The 27,019-nt window shown below is 45.0% G+C and overlaps 1 protein-coding gene across 1 annotated transcript in view; it reads left to right on the plus strand.

Moving 5' to 3' along the window:
- CFAP210 (cilia and flagella associated protein 210) overlaps positions 1–27,019 on the plus strand; it is a 212,544-nt gene that overhangs the window by 181,987 nt on the left and 3,538 nt on the right. The window contains exon 8 of the mRNA XM_078681606.1: positions 14,566–14,730. Coding sequence (XP_078537732.1) covers positions 14,566–14,730 — 165 coding nt within the window. The remainder of the gene's footprint in view (positions 1–14,565; positions 14,731–27,019) is intronic.

The following is a 27,019-nucleotide window of genomic DNA, read 5'->3' on the forward strand; positions in this document are numbered from 1 at the left end:
CACCTCACACCAGGCCGGGGTTGCTGGAGATCACCGCTGCGTCCGGACCCTGTTCACAACTGCGCAAATCACCGGGCCCCAGCGCGGGAGAAATGGCGGCTGCACTAGGCCGCACCTCACAGGGCGCAGCCACCCGAGATCTCGGCCGCGTCAGGTCCCCGCTCGCCGTCGCTCACAATGCAGATTTTTCGGAGTGGTTACTGTCCGGGGGGGCCACCAGCTACCACCTCACAAGGCCGCACCTCACCAGGCCTCATCTGCCGGGGAGCGCCGCCGCGCCTGGGTCGCCGTGACCACTGGTCAGCGCACTGGGCCTCGAAGTCGGAGAATGGCGGTTGCTGTCAGAGGGGGGCCCACCGGCCGCCACAGCGCCAGTCCTCCCGCCAGTGCTTAATTTGTAAAATATGAAGTCCAGGTGCTCAAGTTTTTGTCTGAGGACACACCTACTTTTCCCCTGCTCCACCCACTTCCTCCACTGACCCAGCTAAAAGTCAGATATACTTTACACAGAACGAAACGTGCATAAAACATTTTTACTGACAGTCCAGTGCAAATACAACTTGTGTCTGACAGTATAGAACTAAAACAACGTTTACACAGGAAGACCAGTGTAAAAACATTTGCAGGGGCAGTCCAGTACAAAAACAACGTGCATATGACAGTCTAGTGCTAAAGCAACATTTGCACTGACTCTCCAGTGCAAAATCAGCTTGTGCACTGACAGTCCACTAACACACAACGTTCAAACATGAAGACTAGTGTAAACACATCTGCACTTGCAGTCCATTGCAAAAACAACTTTAGTACTGACAGCCCAGTGCTAAAGCAATATTTGCACTAGCAGTTCAGCACTAAAACGACATTTACACAAACACCAGTGTAAAAAAAAAAATCACTGATGAACCCATCCAAAAGCAACATTTGCATCACCTGCACATTGCAAAAACAAACACCTGCAGTTGTCCAAGCATGAGCAGCATTTACTCTGACGGACTGGCACAAAAAACAGATGCTCTGACCAACTTCTATAAACACAACATTGAGCCAGCATCTTTTTTTTACTGTTTTAGCAGCAGTTGGCTTGTGCAAAAGTGGTCTGAATCAGTGAAAATGTAGTTCTATCTGACCCCAGTGTTGAGTTTTTTCAGGAACAGCCTCAGGAACTACATTTTAACGATACAGCTATACCAACCTTCTCTCGAAACAGAATGTGAAAAATGCGCCTTAAATTACCTCTTGGTATCTGGGACTGATTACCGTTTCGAATATTAAAACCTGATAACGTAATAACAGATGAATACATGACAGTTCGGCAAGTTAAATAAGAACCAGGAAGTTCTCTTCTGAACCCACACGAGACCATCAAATTAAAAGGCCTCCTTGTATTTTGTAAATTGTTTCCTACTGGAATTAATGGCAGGTTTACCTACACAGTGACGTTTCTGGTAGAAATGCTGTTGTTACTGTATTTAAATATAATAGGAGCTTTCGTATTTATTCTAGGTTTCACCTTTTTGCAAATAACGACCCCATTACCTGTATTAGCTGGTGGGACCCAGCTCTCCATTGGTTATTTTTATAGAATTGGTTGAAGATTATGTTTTCTGGTTCATAAATGAATATATGCAGTACAACAGTGAGTTGTAGGTACTCAGGGCCTCCCAGGCTAATGCACAATAAAAATATGCGCCCAAGATCACACTCTCACAGGTTTTTCTTGCAGAGGAATGGGGAGCTGCTCGGGGTATCTTGAGGTTACACCACAAGGGTGGCCTTTGGCTTTAACTCATCTAGCCTCGCTGGCTCTGGCCTTAATCTCGTGATGTCTGAAGCCCCAAAGCTGCGCGCATCTCAGTGGGCACTTGACAAATCTAATGGTTTCTTCTGGCATAGATCACCTCCACGACTGACCCGGGGCAAATAACGTTGTGAAAACAAAAAGAAAACATAGTTGCCAAAATGATTCATGCCATGAGGGGAATCTTCACCGAACACCACTAAGCATGCCGGGTCTTACAGTTTCGCCATGTTCACTCTGGGTATAACAAGTTCTTTCAAGGTTACTATGGTTACTTGCGTTCTATTGTTGCCACACATTTGGATAAATGTCTGAAAGCTGGACCCATGACACGGACCGATTGACAGATGTGAAAACTTCTAGAACTGTCCTATATTACAAAAAATGTCACAGATTAAGCTCTGTATATTTTGATAAATTGTTGCTGCCACAGAATACATACATTCTTTGATGGTCACGTTGCACAAACATCCTACACGCAGTGAAAAATGGGACGCTGTGCAATTTCCTATTTTAGTAACATAGTGCATAACAAGATCAGAATAAAATCTACATGCAATATAAATCGTACACTGTGGACTTGCTGGAAAGCGTACAAGTGTGGTGTGTGCGAGGCAGGCCCCAATTTGTTGATTAGGCCGCGGAGCCGCGCTGCTAACGTCTGGGGTTAAGGAAAGTTAAAGGCCCTGCACGACCCCTGCCCTTCTTCCAGCATTCTCCTCCTGGCCTCGCCCGGGCCAGCCAGTGCCATTGCACTTGTGCACGGTGCCCGGCGCCGGAGGCATGATTGCTCAGGGCAGGCCTTGGACTCATCCCTCAGTGGTTCACCCAATTCACAGTTCATGCGTGTGAAGTGAACAATCGAGAGTGGCGAATCCGACCCTGCCCTCAGCAGTCATGCCTCCGGCACTGAGCACAAGGCCCCTGACCAGTACAATGCAACTGCCCAGCAGGGACCAGGACAGGGGAAGGCTGGAAGGAGGAGGGCAGGGGCCGGTGCACTGCAGGGCCGTGCAGCCTGCTTTAACTTACTTAACGCTGGACTTGATGTGGAGCCGAGCGGGAGCTACCGCGCCGCCGCCTGTGACCCTCACATCACATCCACAAGTTCACGAACCACAAAAAAAACAGCTTTGGTAATTTAATGGCTTAATATATTATTTATGGCTGTTACGTACCGTTACTGCCCTGGTGGTGGTGGATGGCTGGGCACTGCTCTGCCTGCCTTTATGTTCGATAAGCGGTCTAGGACATGCTGCTACCTGTGGTAGCGGTCTAGTGTTCCGTCCCCGGAACAGGAAGTGCGGGGACGGGAAGCGGAAGGCGGCCATGTTGTGATCGGCGCCGACCGCTTGGTGAGAAGGCAGCTCCTGGCGCTCCGGTTAAATAAAGATAAGTTCAATTAATAAGTTTGTGTGTGTGGTACTTAAAACTTTACAATGGCGACGAAGGATGCGATCTAGAACCACCATAACACACGCGACGATGCAGAAATACGCATCCGGCGTGAGGAAACGCCGAGAAACACCGGAGCGCGGCAGAGGAGCCGTCCAGCAGTCAAGGAAAGAGCGCAAAAACACGCCAGCGCCCCAGGAGGTGATAGACTGCGCCCCAACAAGGAACTAAGGCTGGGAGCAACCCTGTGACACTACCTGCGCAACCACGACCTGGGGGAGTGCACACCAGCACCATTCAACACTGTGCACACGAAAAGTACAAGGGGCACTGAAAGCTACCACTCATCCCGGACCATCGCGCAAGGCGCCCGGCAACCTGGCGGAACAGCGGGTGTTGGCAGAAGCACCTGGGTCATCGCACCAGCTAGAAGAGGACAGTAACCCCTTGCAACCTGGTCCAGCAAGGACGTCACAGGGAGAGGAGAACGACGGGGATCGAAGCGAAGAGGACACAGCGGAGCAGAACACGCCGGGGAGCCCACCAAGTCGGACGATCCACACAGCAAGGCAAGGGAGAGGTGTGCCTAAAATGGCGGCTCAATCATCATCCCTCACGCAATTAGTACCGTTCTTGACGAAATGCGGAGAGCCGGACATGAAGAGGGAAGATTGGAAAAGGTATTTCCTCAACTACCTAGAGGCCCTGGAAGAAGAAGGTGACACACCGTTCTCGAGCAAAAGGAGAAAAAAAATTCTGTTGCACAATTTGGGTCCAGAAGGGATCAGAGTATATGACACCATAGTCAAAGGTGAAAGGGTCACAACGGATACCGACGTCTTCAGTCACGCCATCGCGGACTTAGACGCACACTACAGACCGGTTGTGTGCGTCGCTATTGACAGATACAACTTCTTTCAGAGGAAGCAGAAGAATGGGGAGTCGGTGGATGAGTACGTCGTGGCCCTGCGGAAATTGGCCCTCACATGCAAATTCGACGCGCTACACGACGACCTAATCAGGGACCAGATTATCATGCACACGTCCAGCTCCCACATACAGGAGAAATATGGGTAAATGGTGACGCCCCACTCAAAGAAATCTGGGCGATGGTCAAGAAAGCAGAACTATCAAGACGTTGCGCCCAGGCAGCGAAAAAGGAAGCAGGGGAATCGCAAACGGTGTGCAGGATAATGACGCCAACGAGAGGTGAACGACCGAGGCAAAGAGAGACGCAAAGAAACCAGGAAGGTGGAAAATCGAACAACAACAACAAATACCAGCCTGACAACAGGACAAATAAAGGTGGAAGGCCTAGCTGCTAAAGGGGTGGCAGTACTGCACATCTCGGAAATGATAAAGCATGCCCCGCGTTCAGGGTTAAATGTTCATATTGCGGTGTCTTCGGGCACTATGAAAAAGTGTGCCGCCGGGAACCCAAAGGCGTTACAGTGCGGTATGTGGACCAAGAACGTAAAGATGACGCAAGCGACCAGGAAGAAGCGGAGGACCAAGTGGAGTTCCTATACATAGATGTCCAGGTGCTGGAAATGGATGGTTCAGAGTCAGATAAACCGAGACTGAACATGCACATCGGCGGAATACCATTAGAGATGATTGCGGACAGTGGGGCACCCATCTCAATCATACAAACACAGGTATGGGAGGACAAATTCACGCCCAAGATCAAAGAGCAGCTACTACCGATGGATTTGAGGCCAGTCACATATACCAGACAAAGGATTCCCATGCTGGGATACTGCCCTCTCCTGTTCGAATTCAGAGGCCGCCACGCAAGTTGCAAACTATACGTTGCAGAGAAGGGCCCCTCTGTCCTGAGCTGGAAAGACCAAGGAGCACTGGGGATCCAACTCAACCCGGGGGGCATCGAAAAGATCCTACTCATGGACAAGGACGATACAGAGGATGTAGGACTGTGGCTAAAGCCTACCCCAAGGTGTTCAATGGTCAAATTGGGGAGCTGGGAAAGTACGAGCATCTCATCAAACTGAAAGAGGGAGCTAATCCCGTAGTGCACAAAGTGAGGAACATCCCGCTCCGCAGCAGGGACGCAGTGCAGAAGGAGCTGGATAGACTGGAGAAGGAGGGAGTGATCAGAGCCATTGAGAGTGCTGAATGGCTTTCGCCCTTAGTAGTGGCCCAGAAGCCAAATGGCAAAGTAAGATTATGTGTTGATCTTAGGGAATTAAACAAAAACATAGTCATCGACAAATTCCCCTTGCCCCGCATCAGTGAGATGCTAGCGAAAACCAAAGATGTCAAATGGTTCTCCACAGTGGATTTGTCATCGGCATACCATCAAGTGAGACTACATCCGAAGAGCAGCCATCTCACCTCCTTTATCACACCTTTTGGATGCTACAAATTTGTGAGAATGCCTTTCGGGTTGGCATCGGCTGCGGCTGTCTTCCAGAAGCTAATGCACAGACTACTGAAGGACATAAAAGACGTACTATTCTTTCAAGACGATATCTTGGTAATGGGCAGATCAAAACAGGACCACAACGAGAAACTCCACAATGTGCTGCGAACACTACAAGACAATGGCCTGACAGCAGAATGGTCTAAGTGCAAGTTGGGAGTGCAATCTGTCACGTACTTAGGTCACGAAGTGAGTGGAAATGGGATAACGCCGAAAAGGACCAACATGAGAGCCATCCTGGAAGCCCCCACTCCCAGCAAGAAAGAAGATGTTCGGTCATTCCTGGGAATGGCCGAGTATTACAGTAAATTCATCCCACACTTTGCCACGAAAACTCACTTCATTCGTCAATTACTCAAGGAACGGAACAAATTTCAGTGGGGACAAGAAGAGCAGACGGAATTTGAAGCCCTCAAACGGGAGATGGGTGTCGCCATCCCCCCTCAAAGGATTTGACCCGAGCGCAGAGTCTATCCTCACAACTGACGCCAGTGATCGTGGCCTTGGGGCAGTCCTAATGCAGAGATCGGTGAATGGAGACACATCAACTGTCAGCTTCGCCTCGAGATCGCTAGCCGCCAATGAAGAGAAGTTCAGCGTTATCGAGAAGGAAATGCTGGCGGTGGTCTGGGCGATGGAGAAATTTAGGCAGTACTTGTGGGGAGCCAAATTCCTAGTAAGGACGGATCACAAACCCTTAGTCCGAGTGCTAACCTCCAGTGGCCATGACCACGCGACTCCTAGGATTGCCAAGATGACTCTCAGGTTGTTGGACTTCGTGTACGAAGTGGAACACATTCCGGGACCATAGAACAAAGTGGCAGACTTCCTGAGCAGGGCGGCAGCCATGGATGAAGCAGTGAGTAGTGGTAAACAGAACTGGGAAGGATATGTGGTAGCCACCATTCAAGACACGGAAGAAGTGATAAGTGCCCAAGAATGGGAAGAAGCTTACCAAGAAGACGTGGATTTAGAAGCCGTAAAAGGGTATGTGGTCCATGGTTGGCCGGAAAAGAGACACCTCAAAGAAGAACTGAGAAGGTACTGGGAGGTACGAGATGAACTATCGTTGGCCGAGAACCCCATATTCCTGCTCAGAGGTGATAAAGTGGTCCCACCACAAGGAATATTGAATCATCTTATGACTCTACTACATGCAGGACACCAGGGCATCACGAAGACCAAAGCCCTTGCCAGACAGGCGTACTGGTGGCCTGCCATAGATGCGCAGGTTGAGCGTCACGTGCGACAATGCGAGTCATGTGCGAAGGCGGACAAATCACAAAGCATGCTGAGACCACCCCTGGGTAAATTCCCTGTACCCGAAGGGCCATGGGAAACCATATCAGTGGACATTATGGGTCCTGTACTCAACAAAGTAGGAACGCAGAAATACGCAGTAGTCATCATTGACAAGTATTCCAAGTGGCCGGAGGTGGAGATCATGGAGCACGTGGACACGGATGCAGTGGTGAACTTCTTACGTGCCACGTTCGTCAGAGAAGGTATCCCAAAATTTATCACGTGTGACAATGGGCCCCAATTCACCTCAGCAAAGTGGACTGCCTTCACGAACAGGAATGGCATTGAAGTGAAACACACACCTATCTATCATCCCGCGGGAAATGGCCAGGTGGAGCGTTTCAATCGAGTGATCATGGGCACCATTCAAGCGGCGATAGACGATGGCCTGGACTGGGAAAAGGAATTGGAGAAAATGATATGGGCCTATCGGATCACCCCGGGGAGCACTGGATACAGCCCATTTAAAGTGTTGAGAGGAAGGGAAGCCTTCACAAAAGACAACATGGCATGGAGGAAACTAGTAGTGCAGAGTAAGTGGTCACCAGCTGTGGTTAGAAGAAATCTGGAGAAAGCACAAGAAGTTTATACCACTCACTATAACAAGAGACAAAACACTCAGGAAACAGGATTGGAGAAAGGCGAGTGGGTTAGAATAAAGCTGGCCACTTTGAAGAGAAAGGGAGAAAGCAAGTTTTCACCACCCATGAAAGTGGTGGAACCCTACGCCCGGTCAGCCCTGCTTAGTGACGGGAAAGTATGGTCACTGGACAGAATGGCAAAATGCAGCAAGATCTTGAAATGGGAAGAAGAGACTATGGGAGGAGCAGAATACGTAAGTGACGACGGCGAAAACGAAAGTAGTGGCAGGTACGTAGAGGAGGTAGAAGAAGGTATGCAGCAAGTAGCAGACAGAGAAGGGGAAAGAGAAGTCCGAGGAAAAGAGAAGAGCGAGAGCAAGGTAGAAGGAGAGATGGACGGAGATAGAGGCAACCCAGGAAGAGGGATGGAGGCAAAGGAAACGAGAGAAGAAGAGAGCAGTAAGGTGATGAGAACAAGAACAGGGAGGAGAGTAAAGGTACCAGAGAAGTTCAAGGACTATGACATGAACTGGAAGTAAGGACTTTGTTAATTACTGTTGGTTATTGCATAAAGGGGGGAGATATGTGGTAGCGGTCTAGTGTTCCGTCCCCGGAACAGGCAGTGCGGGGACGGGAAGCGGAAGGCGGCCATGTTGTGATCGGCGCCGACCGCTTGGTGAGAAGGCAGCTCCCGGCGCTCCGGTTAAATAAAGATAAGTTCAATTAATAAGTTTGTGTGTGTGGTACTTAAAACTTTACACTGCCTGCACTGCGACGTCGTCGTGTGGGCCGGGTTAACCACCTCGGCCCAGAACTGCGTCTACCAATGATGACTCTTGGCGGGGACCGGTGCGTGCGCGTGTGCCGGGCGGGGAATTTTGAAAGAAATCCATGCATGTTGCCTGCCGCACATAACCAAATCCAGCCCACTGCCTCAGCCCAATCAGCTTCCAGCCCACCTGCAAGGGCCGTTGCCTAACTACAGAAAGTAATTTCTTAATGCGCATTGTGATCATGACCTTCACTCACAATCTGATCTGATCTACATATTGAATTAATTCATGAAATAAATAAATAATGAGTCGGACAGTCTGGACCAGTATTTGAAGCGCAGTCAGTGAGGTAAATAACATTTTATATACTGTCTAGTCTACGGCTTCACATTACCATATGACGTGCAGAGTTGCAGACACCTGGGGTTATGTAGACCCGGCCCTGATAATTAAGTGCCGGTGCTAAGCACCGGAAAGCACCGGCACAAATTAAGCACTGCCTCCCGCCGTCCGCCGACCCGCGGACCGAGAGCACAGCCCCACACCAGCCGCTCCCGCACTCCTCACTTCGCGGGACACCAGGCCCCCGGTCCTTGACTCAGTCCACCGCTCCTCCGGGCCATCTGTTGTTCACGGGGGGGGGGGGCGGGGGAGGTCCACCAGCCGCCGCCGCACCAGGCCACCTCACACCAGGTCCGGGTTGCTAGAAATCATTGCTGCGTCCGGGTCCTGTTCACGTCTGCTCGAATCACTGGGCCCCAGAGCAGGAGAAATGGCGGCTGCAGTAGGCCGCACCACACAGGGCGCAGCTACCCGGGATCTCCGCCGTGTCGGGACCTTCGCTCACAGTGCAGGTTTTTCAGAGCTGTTGCTGTCCGGGGGGGCCACCAGCTACCACCTCTCAAGACCGCACCTCACCAGGTCTCAGCTGCCGGGGAGCGCTGCTGCGCCTGGGTCTCCGTCACCACTGTTCAGCGCACTGGGCCTCAAAGCGGGAGAATGGCAGCAGCTGTCCGGGGGGGGGGCACCAGTCACCGTAGCGTTAGGCTGCTTCTCACCAGGTTGCGGCTGCCTGGGCTCGCCACCCGGCTCCGTCTCTCTCTACCACCGCTTACAATAGGGCCCCGGGGCAGCAAAATGGATGCCACTGTCCGGACCCGCCGCCGATCACTCCGTGTCACCGCCGCTCCCCCGGGCCAGCAGCTCAATCCTCAGGAGACGGACCTTGCAGCCCCGTGCGGTCAAGACCATGCGGCCGGGCCGGGTCGGGTCATGCAAAGGGGCCAAAGAACCGTCCAAGCTTCCAAAAGGAGACCTCTCTGGGTTCCGGAGCGTGAGGGGAGGCTGCAGACCCCCTCGGTCCACTCAGATGGGCATCAGAAGGGCCGATAAACAACGCTGAATGCTGGTGGCGCCGGAGGGACAGGGAAACACGTCCTACTCCGCCGCCATCTTAGCCACGCCCCTCTTCATTTATCTTTTACCCTATTAAAAGGACCACAGGCTCTGGTAAGTTTTAAATGTTTTTCTAATTATCATATGAGTAGACCGAATTACAGTGTTAACTTTATCTTTCCGAGGAAGTAGATCTTTACCAAAATTTTGTATTCTATTTCAATGAAAACTATCACAACAACAGTACCTCAGGAAAAGGAGGATAGAGAGAAGTTCATCGACACAATACACAGAGATATATTTACCTAGGATGGTGTGGGATCAGACCCCTCTGGCCAAGAGTTAATGGGTCCCCTGGGAATAGAACAGGTGACAGGGACTTCAGGACAGGATTCAGGACAGGATAGATGACCTCTTCTGGATTAGACGCCTGGATCTCACCCCTCTCTGACACTTACTTCCTCCTCGATTCTTCTGCAATCTTCTTCTAATAATCCAGCTCCTTGATTCTTCCGCATTCTTATTCTAATAATTTGGCTTTAGAATTCTATGTCTGCTTCTTCAAATATTCGATCAGCATTCGGACAGCATCTCTGTCTCTCAGCGTTTCTTGATGCAATTGCTCTAACTGTGCTAACTAACTACCTCAATTATACTTTCCTAAAGGCATGTACCACCCCTAAATATTTCAAATCTATGAAACTCCTAATTCTGATTGGACAGGCTGGGGGATGATTATCAACCCATGCTAGTTTTTTAATAATTTTCTTTAGTTCATTGTTTTAAGTTCCCGCCCATTAATTTGTTCTACCATGCTTTATTTCCCATCCATATTTCAATTTTATTGACAAATTGTGTACAATTTACAGTTGTTCATTGATTCTTCAGGATGTCCAGCTGATTTCCAGTGTTTGTTATATACAAGGGGACCCCATACAGTAGAACCTGGGGTAGAATGATAATTTTATAAAACAATGGTTCGGAGTAGGCCTACTCCGAACCATTGTTTTATAAAATTATCAGCTGATTTCCAGGGCATCTACCGAGAACGTCTTTGGACGAGATTCAAGCTTTGACATCACTGTTTCTGGATTGCCGACTTTGCGCATGAGTGAGGAATCACGTGGGGTGCAGGCTTTAGCATTATTCAGAGGCCCAAATATGAACTAATAGAGAGGTCAGAAGACAAAGTATTAATTTCAAAATAACATGATTTCACTGTATACCACCTATCTCTACTCTAATCCTGTTCACTTATAAAGACTCTTCATGCATTAGCATTTAGTATATAGCCCACTTTAGTTTCGGCAAAGCAGATGCTTAGCATGTGAATTCCAAAGCGGCCATTTCAGATTCTTTTGCGCAGAAGCCGAATTTTCCCTCCAAGCGTAAAGACGTCATGCAATTAACACATGCGCAATAGATCTTCCCGCATTTGTAGCCATTTTAAGACACATTCATATTACTCGTTAGTAGAACACATAGGCAAGCTTCCCCTATTTATAAAATATATGAAATGTAGTGCATATTAGTATCAAAATATATTATTAATACTTTGTTACAGGGTTATATGAGAGGATTGCATCCGAGCAAGTCTCTTCTATACGAGTCCTTCCTCCATCAGAGATGCTCAATCTTTTTAATATTGGTTGCAAGTTATCTATCAACTAAAAAATAATCTAATATTGAAAAGTGATAGTATTTTTTGCTGTGATATGTTTACCCTCTCACCTTCCCTCTCAAATGTCTCCACACATTTAATAAATCCAAATCCTGAATCATACTTTTCAACACATTCCTCATTCTGGGCACAGAGGCACTCTCCCTCCATGTTGAACGGTCCAATACAGGATCCATCAGCACATTAAAATCCCTGCCCACAATTGCCGGAGCGGACATATCCGCCACCCTCTGTTCTAATTCTATAATATGCTGTGGATTGTCCTCATTTGGTCCATAAAACCCAACACATATGAAATCGCTATCTGCCCATTTTATTCGAACTAAAGCCCATCTGCCAGAGCTATCCGTGCTCGATGACATAAGCTCTATCCCACTTCCACTTCCAATTAGAATTGCGACTCCCTTACAACATAGTGCTTGATTAGAAGCAATGACATTTTAGACCCATCCACACCTACTAAACAACTCCTTGCTTTCACTTGCTAGTAAATGCGTCTCCTATAAAATCATAATTTGTGCCTGTCTATCTTATAAATACTCCATCACTTTCCTCTGACTGGATTTAGCCCTAAGACTATTCACGTTCCATGTAAGTATGTCAATACTCGGAATTTTAGCCATGATATTCCCTTGCATATTCTGCTTCCTGCTTCATTACTTTTTTATTACATTTCTCCTGCATAGGAGGTTCTGAGGACTAAGATAACGTTTTCTGACATGTCTACTTAGCAACAGAGCATATATGCATGCCTTAAATGGGCCTTCCAATGAAAAGAAAAAGCCACAGTTCTATTTAGCCACTCCTGCACCACCAACAATGACCAATAATAGAGATTCTAGCCTGCCTATTGGTGTGATGAGGTCAACTTAGCTTTTGTTATTGATGGTGACTTTACATTGAATGGCCTTTTGCAAGGGCCATCAATGTAGAGGTAAAAAATACAGTTCTATTTACCCAGTCCAGCGTTGGTAATAGTCATCAACAATAGGCTATCCAGAATGTCTCATTGTTTGTTGATGTCAGCTTGGATTTTGAGACATTCTGTGACATCATTTACAGGATGGCTCCTTTAAAATACCCACAATTCCACAAATTCTTGCACAGTCTTGAATGTGGTTTATGTTTGATGGACAGCAACGCTCTCCTCCAATGCAGAGCATTTGCCAAATCTCTTATCAATTACCATTCTCTTAGCATTCTCAGGGTTACACAATTGACAGTTTTTTTAATGCTGCCTTCACCCAAACAGAAACACTTTTTATTTTAAAAACAAAAATTTAAACTCTAGTTTCGACAATGCTTTTTAAGAATAGGATGAGACATAGGGCTAGATGTTGGTAATTGTAATTTACCGATTCGAAAATACCGAATTTTAAGGATTTGGTATTTTCAAATTGGTAAATGAAATGTAGATAAAAAGTCGGTAAAAAATACTGAATCATTAAGATTCGGTATTAACCGAATCGGTATTTACCAATTCGGTAATTGACATTCATTCCTATGGGCCTGGAGGCCCATAGGAATGAATGTCAATTACCGAATCGGTAAGAACCGATTCGGTAAAATAGGGAAAGAGTCAAGGGTGGCAAGGTGTCACTTTGACAACCTGTTGCACCCCTGAATAGTGCTGGTGTGCAAATGTGGCATACATACATGCCCTAAGGGCATGTATGTCTGTCACATGGCACAGGTGTAAATGCACAGATTTGCATTTACAGAGGAATTCCTTATTTACCACCAACTAATAGTTGGTGGTAAATAACAAATCCTTAAAGCACAAAAGCACTCTTTAAAGTGCTTCCTACATATCATTTACCGATTCGGTAAATACCGAATCGGTAAATGATGATTCGGTAAATACCGAATCGGTAAATATACCACCTACATCTGAAAAGGATATTACCGGTCGGCGGTAATAGCCTTCCTTCATCTGGCCCATAGTCTTGAACTCCGGGCTCCTGAAGGGAAATGACTCAAGGCCCCAATTTACAGTGGTTTTTGTATATGTTATTTACCTTAGATGTAAAAATAAGCAACTGTGTTTGGAAATTTCTCATTCTGGTTCACAGGAGTAGAAAAATTTGCAAAATTTACCTACAATATCAGAAAATCTGCCACTGATAGCTTGTCCATTATTGTAAGTTGAGGGTTTTGTACGGAAAGGCAGAAAATCAGGGGACAGGTTAAAGGAGTAACGGATAGACGAAAGACTTCTGTTGGGTTCTTGCACAGAAGGTAATTTTTATAGTGGGCAGAAAGGATTTTCATATCTAACTACAAGGTTTCATAACTCTTTGCATAGCTTTTTATCCCCTGATCCACTGTTTTCAGTATTTCATTCATCTTGATAAATGAGTGGGTGCCTTTCCCTTTAACTCTGTGGTACACAGCAGCTTGTGCTAGTGCCTGTACTTCACAGGCATCGCCTGACTGACTTGTTGGGTACACATATGTCATCTGGCTTAAAAGAGAGTTCACTGTGCCACTGTGCACCCAAATGAAGAGGCCCAAACCCGGCTGAAGTTGGTCTTAGGATATTTGTGTTCCTGTTCAGAGAGGACCCGGCTTGGAAGATTGGGCTGGACTGTTCCTACTGGAGCAGGACCAAGGCTGATATGCATATGGCTGAGTCTAATCTGAGGTGGGACAGTGGGCAAAAAAACAAAAGCGATGGGTTGGAATGAACTGCCAGTGGATAGAAATATTTGGAAGCCTTTCTTCCATCCTTTTTGTATGTTAGATGTATCCTTAAATCATCATAATATATGCAGTATAATTGTTTTGAAGTCGATGAAACCTCTAATTCGCTTTGCTTTTACATTTTATTCCTTAACTCACTCTTTTACTAATTAATGTGCATATGGTTTTACACTTCCTTTTTATTGTTATGATTTTTATTAATCGGACAATAAAGATTTACATTACAGTGTGTTCGATTTGAAGAAGGAGACATGCATTTGGCAGCCCCAAAACTGTCCCTGGTTCCATAGATTTAATCCTTCATGCTGATCAGAGTGCTGAGATTATTCTAGGTTTGGACGGAAATTCATTCTTTATGCGAGTGGCCACTTCACTTTAAGCCACTTATTGTATTGTATTTGTTTTGTGTGTTGCTGCGTTCACCACCAAGATAGGTACTGGCGAGCCAGATGCTCATGATGATTCCCTTAGTTATTTCTTTTTCACACATTCAGATAAAGAAAAAAGAAGACGAGGCAAAGGAGGAAAAAATAAAAGGCCTGCAAACTCTTTATGCCATGAAACAAGCAGAACAAGTGTTCATGTTCCATGAACAGGAAAAAGTGAAAAGACAAGAGGAAGAAAGTAAAAAGACACAACAAGTTCATATCAAGCAAATGGTAAATATTGAAAATGTTGATTTCCTGAGTTGTGCTGTAAGGCCTGCCCTCTACACAAGTATTAGAACTGGGATGACAGGAGAGAATTATTATAATAGCATTAGATATCACACAACCGGTGGCATCATAAATTGTTTTTTGTTGTTGTTTATTGCTGGTAATTGCCAATATGGCCATTTCACAGCAGAACGCTTCACATGCAGCATCTGCCTAGGGCCCTCAAATCCGCTCATCTGCAGTAAATGCCACCATCACCTCTGTACTCCCACTAAGCAGGTCAGTACATCCTTTTCCTTTATCTCTCTTGACTGCACTCCCCCTGCCAGTTTTAGAAACATGAGCTGGCACATTACTCACACCTAAGAGAACAATACAACCTAGCATCAGCAAGAAACAAAAAAAAACCTCTCAAAGTGATGACAACCTTCCCATGGTTGATTGTGCAGATTCATAGAATACCAATCCTGAGAAAGTACATCAGCTAATCTGTTAAATACATTTTTTCTAGATGAATATCATTTACCATTTGGTAGAAAACAATTGATAGAATGTCATTTTTTTCAAAAATGACTTATACATGTGTCCATTTTGTAAGATGTAAATGTCATTTATCGCTAAAATTGATTATCCATGGAGTTTTTCTACAAGTATTTCGCCTCCTCTTGCCTCCTTTTTCTCTCGATTACTTTTTTAGTGAACTGACAATCATCCGCAAACCCCTATTTTTTTCACCCATTTTTTAACTGTATTAATATTTGCTTCTCCTATGCTCCCTTTCAAGTCTGGCTTGACAGTGCAGCTGTCACCAGACCTTATGTGATCAACCTAAAAAAGAGCTTCCAGGAGTACAATAGAGAGGGACTCTGGCCCCTCTCACATGTTTGAGGATGGGCAGAAGTTGTATGCTTCCACACAAAAGAATTGGCAAAGCCAATAGGTCTCGCCTATGCAAGAGCTATAGGCTCTGCCAATGTGTTTTAGCTATGTTGTACACCAGTATGGCTCCTATTCAGCATGGCTAAAAGTTAGTGGCATAGAGGAGAGTAGCATGGCGTGGAGTATGGTAGAGTGGAGTTTGGTAGTGTGAAGTGCTGAAGAGTGATATGGAAGGGCATAGAGTGAAGTGGGGTAGAGTGGAGAAGAGTGTCAGAGTAGAGTGTCAGAGTAGAGTGGCATAGAGTTGAGTGGCATGGAGTGGAGTAAAATGGCGTAGAGGGAGTTGAGTGGAGTGTCATGGAGTGTCTTGTAATAGTCATGGGGTGGACGGTCATGGAGTAGAGGTCATAGAGTGGAGTGTCGTTGAGTGGAGGGTCATGGATTAGTGGGTCATGGAGTTGAGGGTCATGCGGTGGAGTGGAGAGTCGATCGTAGAATAGAGTGAAGGGGGTGGATTAGAGTGAAGTGGCATTGAGTAAATCGGCGTGGAGTAGAGTATGCATGGTGTGGTAATGCACTGGCATTACAGATAACTCATTTTGAATTGAAATGACCATTACATTTGCACATATAGTTTTACTGATAAAACTATACAGCACACAAATGATCATGTATGGAAATGACTTGCTTAGTTTATTGATTCGATCATATTAAAATATTTGTTTACACCACACTAAGGAATTATAAAAAAGGGCTTCATTTGTGCTTTCCTAATTCTGATATACTCTAAAATATTTGCACAGTTCATCTACAGCCATTTAAATGTTGTTGTGTGCTAGAAAAAGAACATTCCTTTCGCACAACCAGTATCCAACAACATTGTCACATAAATCCTCTCATTTTGAAGTCAGCGAAAGAAAAGTTAACAACATGCTCCCTCAGAAGACACAGCTTGACAATTGAATGCATAGTAAATGGGACCAGGCCCGGACTGGCCGTTGTGGGCACCGGGCAATCCCCCAGTCGGCTGCAAGGGTGGGGGCCGGTTTTGGGCCCTGGGGGCCGTTTTTGTTGCCGAGCCGGTTTTGCAGCATAGCTGCAAAATCGGCCCTGTAACAAAATCGGCTGAAAAGCGGCCCTGGCAAAGCGCTCGCCCCCCTCCCGCCCGGGGGGCGGGGGGCCGGCCAAGCACTTTGCCAGGGCCGGTTTTGGTTCCCAGTCCGGCCCTGAATGGGACAAGATAAGAACAAAATGTAAAGGCCTCTTCACAGAATGCTGGTACTCATAGATGAATACAAGGAGCGATGGTAAACAAGCTTTGCTCCGAGAAGGGACAAAGACATACTGAACAGCCTAAAATAAATAAAGCCAGCAAATAGCAGGCAAGTATGAGTTACAAAACACAAAGCCAGTGGTAAGCAATGCGTGGAATGCATGCCCAAGGAAGCTTTCAGAATGTCCCCAAGAAGTCTTTTTGCAACCAGACAGCTGCACTGTCTGGTAGGCTTAGACCTAAAAAGGAGCTTACCATCCAAGAGCTGTAATAATTTGTTTATCATGTTGTGTGATCCAGAGCTCTTTACCAAGTCTAGCTTATATGTTATAACAGATCTTGACCTTTAGATCAAACACATACAATGATATATGTCTCCTAGATAATTAGATAACTGTGATGTTTGTTCTTCTCTAGCAGACTTTGCAGGTGGGAAGAGGGCAGCCAGGAGGAATATGTGACTGTGTTGCAGTCCCAGCCCCACCCCTTCCCATCACCAACTTCAGAGACACCTTAACATGTCACTCCTTGAGAGAATGTTTTTTTTTATTTCTAATTCCTAGTTTTAAGTTTTATGCGCTGGAGACTTTTCTTAAGCTCCCTGGCTCCCAAAAAATTATTACATTATTAATTTTAATTTATTATTTAATTTTTAAAAATTTAATTACTAAAACTATATTTAATTTACTTCAAATGTATTACTTTTATATGATAAATGATATGTTTTTACTTAGTTAACACACTGAAATTTTAACTTACCCTTCTCTGAACTCTGCAGATGCCTTGCTACTGCTTAATACTATCCTTCCCAGTATCCTAAAAAACAATACTAATCCTTAACGCTACCTTACCTGTACTTTAAAAAAAAAGTACTACCTCTTAACGCTACTCCTTTCTAAACACTAAAACATCTTACTACTGATTGACATTACTCTTACATGAACCTTCAAACAATTCCTTACTACCCTTAACGCTACCTTCCTTGCCCCCTAAAACCCATTACTACTCTTTAACACTGTGCATCCCTGAACACTAAATTCCCTATGCTACAACTTGTTATTCTTCCCTGAACCCTATTGACTGTGCTACGACTTAACAGTACAATTCCCTGCACCTAAGAGTCACTTACTCCTCTTTAACACTTCCTGCCCTGAACCATAACAACTCCTTACTGCCTCATTATGCTATCCTTCTGTGTATCCTACAAACCCTTTACTGCCCCTTGATGCCACCCACCCCTAAACCCTAAAAACACTAACTACCCCATAAGGCATCCATTAAACCCTGAAAACCCATTACTACTCCTTAATGCTACTCATCACTGAACCCTAAAAAATCCTTACTACCCCTTACATCCACCCTACCCTGTACCCTCAAAACCTTTTCTACCCCTTAAAACTACCCTTCCTTGATCCCTACAAACGCCTTAACACTGCCCTCCCCTGAAACCCTACAGAACCTTCACCTTCCCTTAATACTACCCATCCCTGAACCATAAAACCCCCTAACTGTCCCCTTAACGCAATTCTCCTTGAACCCTAAAAACCTTGTTACCACTTACGCAACTCTTTCCTGAAGCCTAAAAACTGTACTACCCCTTGACACTACCCTTCCATGAACTCTAAAAAATGGTTAGTATGCTTTAATGCTACCCATCCTTGAACCATAAAAAATCCTTACTAGTCTTTCAGCTACCCTTACCAAAACACTAAAAGCTCCTTACTAATCCTTAACCTTACAAACTGCTACCCCTTAAGACTACCTTTTCCTCAACTCTAAAAAAAAACAAAAAAACTATTTTCTACCCTTTGACACCACCCTTCACTGAACCCTAAGAATCCCTTACTAGCTTTTACAACTGCGCTTCCCTAAACTGCGCTTACCCCTCTAACGGTACCCTTCCGTGAATCATAAAGACTCTTACAACCCTTTCATAGTGTAATCCCTGAACCATAAAAAACATTACTACCTCTGCTTGCTACCCTTCCCTGACTCCTAGAAATTGCTTAATACCTGAATCTCAAAAACCTTTACTATACCTTAATGCTACCCTTCCCTGAAACCTAAAAGGTTTTTATTAGCCTTTAACACTACCCTTACCTAAACCTAAGACCCCTTTGCTACCCCTGAATCCTAAAAACCCTGTGCTTACGCTTAACACTATGCTACCCTGAATTCTAGAAAACACTTACTACCGTTTAACAATACCTTTCCCTCTACCCTACAATCCCCTTATCACTACCCTTCCTGCACCCTACACACCCCTTACTATCCCTTAATGTTACTCATACCTGAACCCTAAAAACTCTAACTACCCCTTAACACTACCCTTCTTTGAAACCTAAAAAGCCTCACTACCCATTAACAGTACACATCCCTAAACCCTAAGAGCCCTTACTATCCCTTAATGCTTCTCTTCCCTGAACCCTAAAACCTCCTCACTACCCCTTAATGCTACTCTTCTCTAAACCCTAACACTCACTCAGGATCTGTCTTCATCAAGCACCGGAAGCCTAAGTATGAAATAATGGGAAGAATTGGGACTCAAATCACTTGTTCCCGGGGTAATTCCTCATTTCCAAGATGGCCATCAGAGTCCCACTTGTGAACCCTGTTATTTCTATTGCCATCTCCTTCCCCCCGAGTTATGAATGCCCCTGGCATTGGGAAGTCTGGGGAGGCGTTACTTTGTGTTATAAGGACGTTTTCATAAGGCACTTTGTGATGTCAAGCAAAATAAAAAATATTACCTCTTTAAAGAGTTAAAAGAAAAATTTTAGGTCATCAAGTTGAAGCATTTCTGGACTGCATTCTGCTGTTTATGTACGGTGGAGCTGTTTTGCATTGCCATTTGAGAGAAATGAGCATGGGCCTACTAATGGAGTGAATTACAGAATGGCAGATGTTTTGCTTTTATCATCAAAACAATGTGATAGCATTTTGACAACGATATACATTACTGCTTCTGAGGTCTAGGCTACAGGCATTTAAAAAGTAAAAACATTTAAAACATTGGACGTTAATATTGAGTTATCGCTACCATTGCACATATAAACGAAGTCTGTGGAAAAGAAAAATAATAGTGTACTTTGTAAGACAGACAATGTTAGCGAGAGGGTGTTTGCCAGGGGTAGTGTAGAGGCGAGAATAGTTAGATTAGACATTCAGTGGTAAAGGAGATGGCCATCATGGGAAGGTGGGCATTCCATAGGGGAGCTGGAGTCATCCTTGGTCGACACCTGAAAGCGGAGTAGCAGATTGTCCCATTTCAAAGAAATGAGATGCCTCTGAAGGCATCATAGCACTCTCTGCCTTAGCCCAAACCAACAGCAATGATTGACTCGCCGCTACAGTAGGGGTAAGGGAAGCCTTCTCTGGCCTCCATGAAAGCTGCAAAGTTTTGGGACAGGGACGGGCAGGACCATAACCATTGGTACAAGTTGAATTTAGGGAAGTGGGCGATGAGGGCAGCATGCAGCCGCCCCAAGAAAAAACTCATTAACGTTGGGGGCAGGTGTGCCCTATGTAGCATGAATAATTGGAGGATTTTGTAGCTTGCGTTCCTAGCTAAGTCAGCACACCTTCTCATTCCTTATCAGGGAAATTCAGCTCAGTTTCTGTTTCCCACCTGTCCTGAAGGCTGACGAGGGATACCTGAGTGGGCTCTCAGTTAGTCTTGGTCAATTAGCTGATAAGTCTACACCCAATGCCCATAGTGGGAAGATATTGTGCAAGGGCATGGTTGTCACATTATTCCAGCTGGTTCACAAAGCATGAGCCAATGCTCGATATTTTAGGAACTGCCTCCTATGAATGTTGAAGAGGTCTACTAGTTCATCAGAGGCTACCACATTACTGTCCTCAAAAAGATAACCCACTGTAGTTATTCATGCAGAAGGCCAGCGCTGTAGTCAGTGGATGTTAGAGAGCCCCATGTTCCCGGGTAGACCAGCAGGTAATGGCATAGGAAACAGTTGGGGGTGTAAAGCGCAGGCTTCTCTGGAACCAGTAGTGTGCCACCTGGAGCAGGCGTGGGAATGAGGAGTTTTGGGCTGGGTAGGGTGGGGGGTAAAAAATCATTGAATTTGTTACAGATGCCAGGTGGACAGATGTTTTACTGTTATCATTTTTTTAACGTATTTTTATTGATTTTCAAAATAAAAACAAAAAAAGATAATTTCCCACTTACAGTTATGAAACATCAATTGGATTCCAACAATAGAAAATATCGTCAACCATTTCACACTGCCCCCCCCGCCCATATCCCCCCCATCCCCCAACCTATGTGCCTCAGTATCATAGTCTATCAACAATTACAGGATGGCAGAATCCAATGCGATAATGATCGTGAAATTCAGTTTTACAGTACAGGTCATAACATAGCTACTCAGAGATCACCATTGAGGCCATCAATCATACCTCGGCTCCTTCTCCCTGTGCCAATGCGTCATTTGTGTCTTGCACCTCCTCCAATTCCGAACCCTCCCCTGACTCTAACTCTGGGGTCTTCAATATCACCACTAAGGCCTACCATGCCCTCGCCGCCTCCAGTGCCTTTTCATCATACGTTCCCAAGGCCTGCTGCAGCCTAAGCGCACTTTCACTCTGCGCCCATTTGAGCATCTCCGCCCGCCATCTTCCTATCCCTGGCCCCCTTGCCGATTTCCAGTGCATTGTGATTTCTCTCTTAGCCAGTACGAGGCCCAGGCCTATAAATGTACTTGTCCCTTTCGTTCTCGTGGTATGTGGGAACCAGTGCAACAAACAAACTCCCATATCTGGTTCTAATGTCCGGTCTGTTATATGGCACAATAGCTCCAGTACCCCCTTCCAATACGCCCCTAAACTTGTACACCCCCACAACATGTGTTGAAAGTCAGCTCCCTCCAAACTACACCTCAGACATTGAGCTGCTACTGCATTGAAGTATTGATTGAGCTTGGCCGGGGTCAAATACGCCCTGTGCAGGATGTAGAACTGTACCAGTTGGAATCTAGCATTCCTCGTATATTTCCAGGCTCTCCTAACTAGATGGTCCCACGTAGTCTCCAGAATTTCCCTGCCCATGTCTCGTTCCCACTTCCCTTGCAACGTACGCAGTGGCTCCTGAGCCTCAGTTAACATGCGCCTGTAAAGGCACATAATGGCCTTAACAGTTACCGCCCCCATCACCACGTATTGCCACACCATGGCAGTACGTGGTCCCAACAGACCCATCCCCCAATAACGCTGCATAGCGGAAACAAGCGCTGAATGCAGCAAATTTTCCCCTCGTGGAAGATCATATTTCTGTTGAAGGGTCTGATACGGCAACAGAGTTTCATTTTCATAAAGGTCTCCCAGCACTTGAAGTCCCAGTTCTTCCCAGGTAGCCAGTGCCGCCCAATCCTCGCCATGCGGTAAGGCCGTACACGTTCCCAGCGGTATCTCCGGGGCATACGCGCGACTGAATCCGCCCCTCCGCTGGCTCCGATTCCCGCACAACCGCAACGTCTTCTCCTCAGCAGTGAACAGTATAAAAGATCAAATATATCGTGGGATCCATCGCCCCTCAGGGCCATACGGGCCACGGAATTCCCGAGCCACAGCCTGGGTGAGCCATTGCAACTGCGCCACTAAATAATACCATTAAAAATCTGGCACGGCCATACCACTGTCAACTCTTGGACGTACCATTGTAGCCATAGCAACTCACCGTGTTCCCGCCCCACCAGATAAATCCCACCACCATAGAGCGGAGCTGGCAAAAAAGGGAGCCCGGCACCCAGATCGGCAACGTCCGAAAATAATACAATAAACGCGGGAGTGCCACCATCTTCAGGAGTGCCACCCAACTCGCTACCGAGAATGGCAATGTACTCCAAAACCCAAAACTACCCCTTAGTTTGCGTATGGCCCGGCCCAAATTACTCTCCAACAAATCCTCCGGAGTGTGATAAACGTTGGTGCCTAAATAAGGTAAACATCGGGGTTCCCAACGGACGCCCGCTACATGCGAAGGATTCTGCACAGCCGGTGCCACCGGAAATAAGCAGGTCTTTTCCCAGTTTACCTTCAGCCCCGAATACTGTCCGAACACCCGAAGCAATGTTCGCGCTCCCTCCAAAGCCGTATCCATGTTGGCGAGAAAGATCTGTTTTACTGTTATCATGTATAAAATTAGCACTAGCTTTTTGCTTGTACTCTGTTACCAATAGTTATGGAATGCAATACTTTTCTGTAAATTTAAAAATAGCATGAAATGTACTCAAACCATCTTTTCAAGCCAGACTGTTTACAGCTTCCCACAAATTACCTCCTAGTAGTATATCCATGAATGAGAAAATACACCAAATATTAGTCCATGACATTGTTTAATAATGACCTACCTAGTTAAGTTAAACTTCCATTTTTAGGTCCTGATAACATACTTTTTGCATTTTAAAATATACATAGAGTGGGCTTGCTCGATTCAACTTAGAGGAGTATTATTGTCTCACCTCATGCTATCAACTAGCCATGTCTCAATACTCTTTCCAGGAAGTGTTTCTATTAGAATGCATGAGGGATTAGTCTAAATCTGAAAAATAAACGAAATTATGCAATTTGTCACCTTCAGTTCTTTTTCTCCTATTTGCATTTTCCAGAGAAGGCAACCTTTCTTGCTACTTTTTCCCAGCATTGGCCAATCCAGTATGACAGGCTTTAATGACATAACCTTTTGCGAATACAGTCTATTCAAACACCATTTATGAAATGAAATGAAATGAAAATGAAATTTGTAAAGCGCTACAGTTGCCCTCAGGCGTCCAGGCGCTGTGACTAAACAGGATTGCCCTCAGACGAAAAAACAGAGATTCTGATTACTGAAACAAAAAAGTTTTGAGTTGCTTTCGAAAACTGGTTAAGTTGGAGTTGCTTCTCATGTGCAGGGGGAGGGTGTTCCATAATCCTGATACATTATACGAGAAAGAACGTCCTCCTGCTCTGGCTTTAAAGATTCTAGGAGTCTTAGCCAGAGATGCAGATGAGGAACGAAGCGCCTTGTTGGGAAGATAAGGAGAAATCAAAGAATGATTAATTTCTGGTCCCATTTTCCAAAAAGCCTGATGGGCGATACACAGAGATTTAAACTTTACTGTGTCCTTGACAGGCAGCCAGTGCAACGTTCTTAACCCAGCTTTTATAATGTTCTTCGTGGGACTCCAAGTAGCGCACGGGCAGCATAGTTTTGAGCGAGCTGAAGTTTTTTTAGGGTGTAGTCCGGTGCTCCAAGATAAAGGGCGTTGTTAAAATCCAGACGGGATTGGACGAGGCCCTGTATGATTATCTGCTTGGCCTCAAATGGAAGAAGGGGAAGGATTTTTTTGATCACCCTAAGGAGGCCAAAGCAGGTGGCCGCCACCTTGGTGGCCTGAGTGTTGAAGCTCAGTGACTTATCTAGCCATACCCCCAGGCTTTTGATGTTGTCTCTCGGGGCAGGGACCGCCCCCATGCTCGCGGGCCATAAATACCTGTGTTAACATTTGTTGGTACTTTGAAGCCTGGCCTATTGGCTTGTTAATGCTTGCTTTTTGTTGGGGGCCCCATTCTGTACTCTTGTCCTTCACTTAACACTAATCCTACCCTGCCTCACTCTGCATTTATTGACTCACCTCTTTTTTCCTATTTAATTTTAAATCAATGTTCTTCTCTAACTAGGATTCACTGTGGAGTTCACAGTTTCATTTCTATTGAAAACATTTTTGTTCTTTCTTTTTTAAGTACAAATATATTGTTGAACTATTCTTTGGGTGGCGATCATCATTTGTGATCAAACTATTTATTTTAATTTATTTTTCCACTAATTGGGTTTTCCATAATAAGATTTTTCAAAAATGTCTTTTTATTATTTTGTTTTCTATAAATGTACATACTACCTATGACATAGCTTAAAATGAATACTTTTCAGAGCTTCTTCATACTAATGACCCAGTTAGTTACAAGGGGCCATATGTAGGTAATCACGATTTACTGATTTTTAAATACCGAATTTTACCGATTCGGTATTTGAAAATCGGTAAATAGTATGTAGGTAAATATTCGGTAAATTTTACCGAATCGGTAATATTCGGCATTACCAAGCTGGTATTTGCCGATTTGGTAATACCCATTCATTCCTATGGGCCTGGAGGCCCATAGGAATGAATGGGAAGCCATTCACTATTACCGATTCGGTAAATACCCAATCGATAATAGAGGGAATATATTCCAAGGGGGGTAGGGTGTCACATTGACACCCTATTGTACCCCTGAATCGCGCATGTGTGCACATGTGGCACACATACATGCCCTAAGGGCATGTATATCTGCCACATGGCACTGACAAAAAAGCAAAAAATGGCTCTTTCTAAGGTATTCGGTATTTACCACCAATTTATAGTTGTTGGTAAATAACGAATCCTGAATGCTAAAATGCACTTCTACATAGGAATTAAGGATTCAGTAATTTACCGAATCGGTATTTTAAGAGTTCGGTAATTTACAGATTCCTTAAATTACCGATTCAGTAAATTACCGAATCCTTGAAACCTGTCTCCTACATCTCTAATCCCTAAATACTGGTCGGTATTGGTGAAATTTACCCAATTTCACCGTTACCGACCGGTATTGCCTCACCTACATATGGCCCTTAGTGGTAATCAGTGCTTAATTTGTAAAATAATGAGTGTCTTGTCTAACGCTCTGCTCAGAAGCATGTGGCAGTGATATTAGATGTCAGTGCAATGAATATTAAGGATTCATAGTCTTGAATCTACCTACTGCCTCTTTAATACTCTACCAGTCACTTCCTTCCCCTTTATCTCCTTCTTGCAGGTTCCTGCTTTCTGCCTTTGTGACATTTTTTCGGTCTTTCTTTCTTTCTCCTTTTTCGTTCGTCTGTTTTCCCTCAGTTGCTGTTGGTAAATGTCGTATGGGTAAAAATAAGTGTTAGTCCCCAAAATTGAGTGCCGGTGGGCCACACCGGCAACCACTGGCTTAAATTAAGCACTGGTAAACTCAGATTCCATGTCTTCCTCATCACAGTCCTTACTTTTTGATCCTTATCTAATACCATTGACAGCGATTACCTACTTCAGCTAAATCCTTTACAAAGATTATAGATTATTATTTTGTTAACATTCCAGGACTATAGCTGTCCTCCATGCCACTCGCAACTAAAAGCAGAAACAGATCTAAACACTTTCTGAATATCAAGCCAAAAACAGAAGACATGGCCTCAGAGTAACAAAGGTTACTGGTAAGTAACTGGGTCATTACCTACTCATTTATCTTCCTCATCCCAGTCCTTAAACTTTGAGGCAGTACTAAAGCATAAAAAAAGATTCCAACTGGGACACCATCATGCCATCACATACATAATGCGTAGTGAAGCAAATTTAACTCGGAAATGGAAAGAAGAAAATCAATGGTAAAACATATTATGATTTTACAGCACTCAGAACATGGGTAGCAAATTCTCTGCACTGTCCCCATCCACCTGTAACCTCTAATACAACATAAATGCGTGGCGGGTAAATCAGTGAACCGTATTACAAATGTCCCCTAAATGCATTTAAGGAGGCAGTAATAAATCTGGTTGAACGCTCTTGAAGTCAATCCGGGAGATAACACCCCTTGCAAGATAAGATGGAGATATAGCAAACATTCATCAATGGCTTAAAGTAGATGAAGAAGGATGCTTTCCTTATCATGTTAAACCAAAAGTGATAAACAATAAGTTTGACTTGTGGAAAGCAGAAGTTCTATTCAAATAGATGGCTATGGTCCAATGATCTAAAATGTGCAATTGTTCCTCTGTCTCTAAATAGCGAGAGTGAAGGAAAACTGAGAGAAACAGGTTTTGGGATCAGTGGAAAACTGAAAGTACAAAGAAGCTCTTGAAACCATCTTATCTTATCCGGTAAAAAGCATATCAATGGTTCTCCAGACATTAAGGCTTCAAACTTTCCCACCCTTCTTCCTGAACAGCTGGGAACTTAAAAAAGGAATTTTGCTGACAGGTATTTCAAGTCAAGTACAATAAGAAGTTCAAATGGGGAAGTCTACAAACATTGAAGAACTACCACTAAATCCCAGGAAGGTACACAAGAGTGGACTGTTGGACACTGTAGAAAAAAC

Source organism: Lissotriton helveticus, chromosome 3_1, assembly GCF_964261635.1.
Source record: "Lissotriton helveticus chromosome 3_1, aLisHel1.1, whole genome shotgun sequence".
Classification (NCBI taxonomy): domain Eukaryota; kingdom Metazoa; phylum Chordata; class Amphibia; order Caudata; family Salamandridae; genus Lissotriton; species Lissotriton helveticus.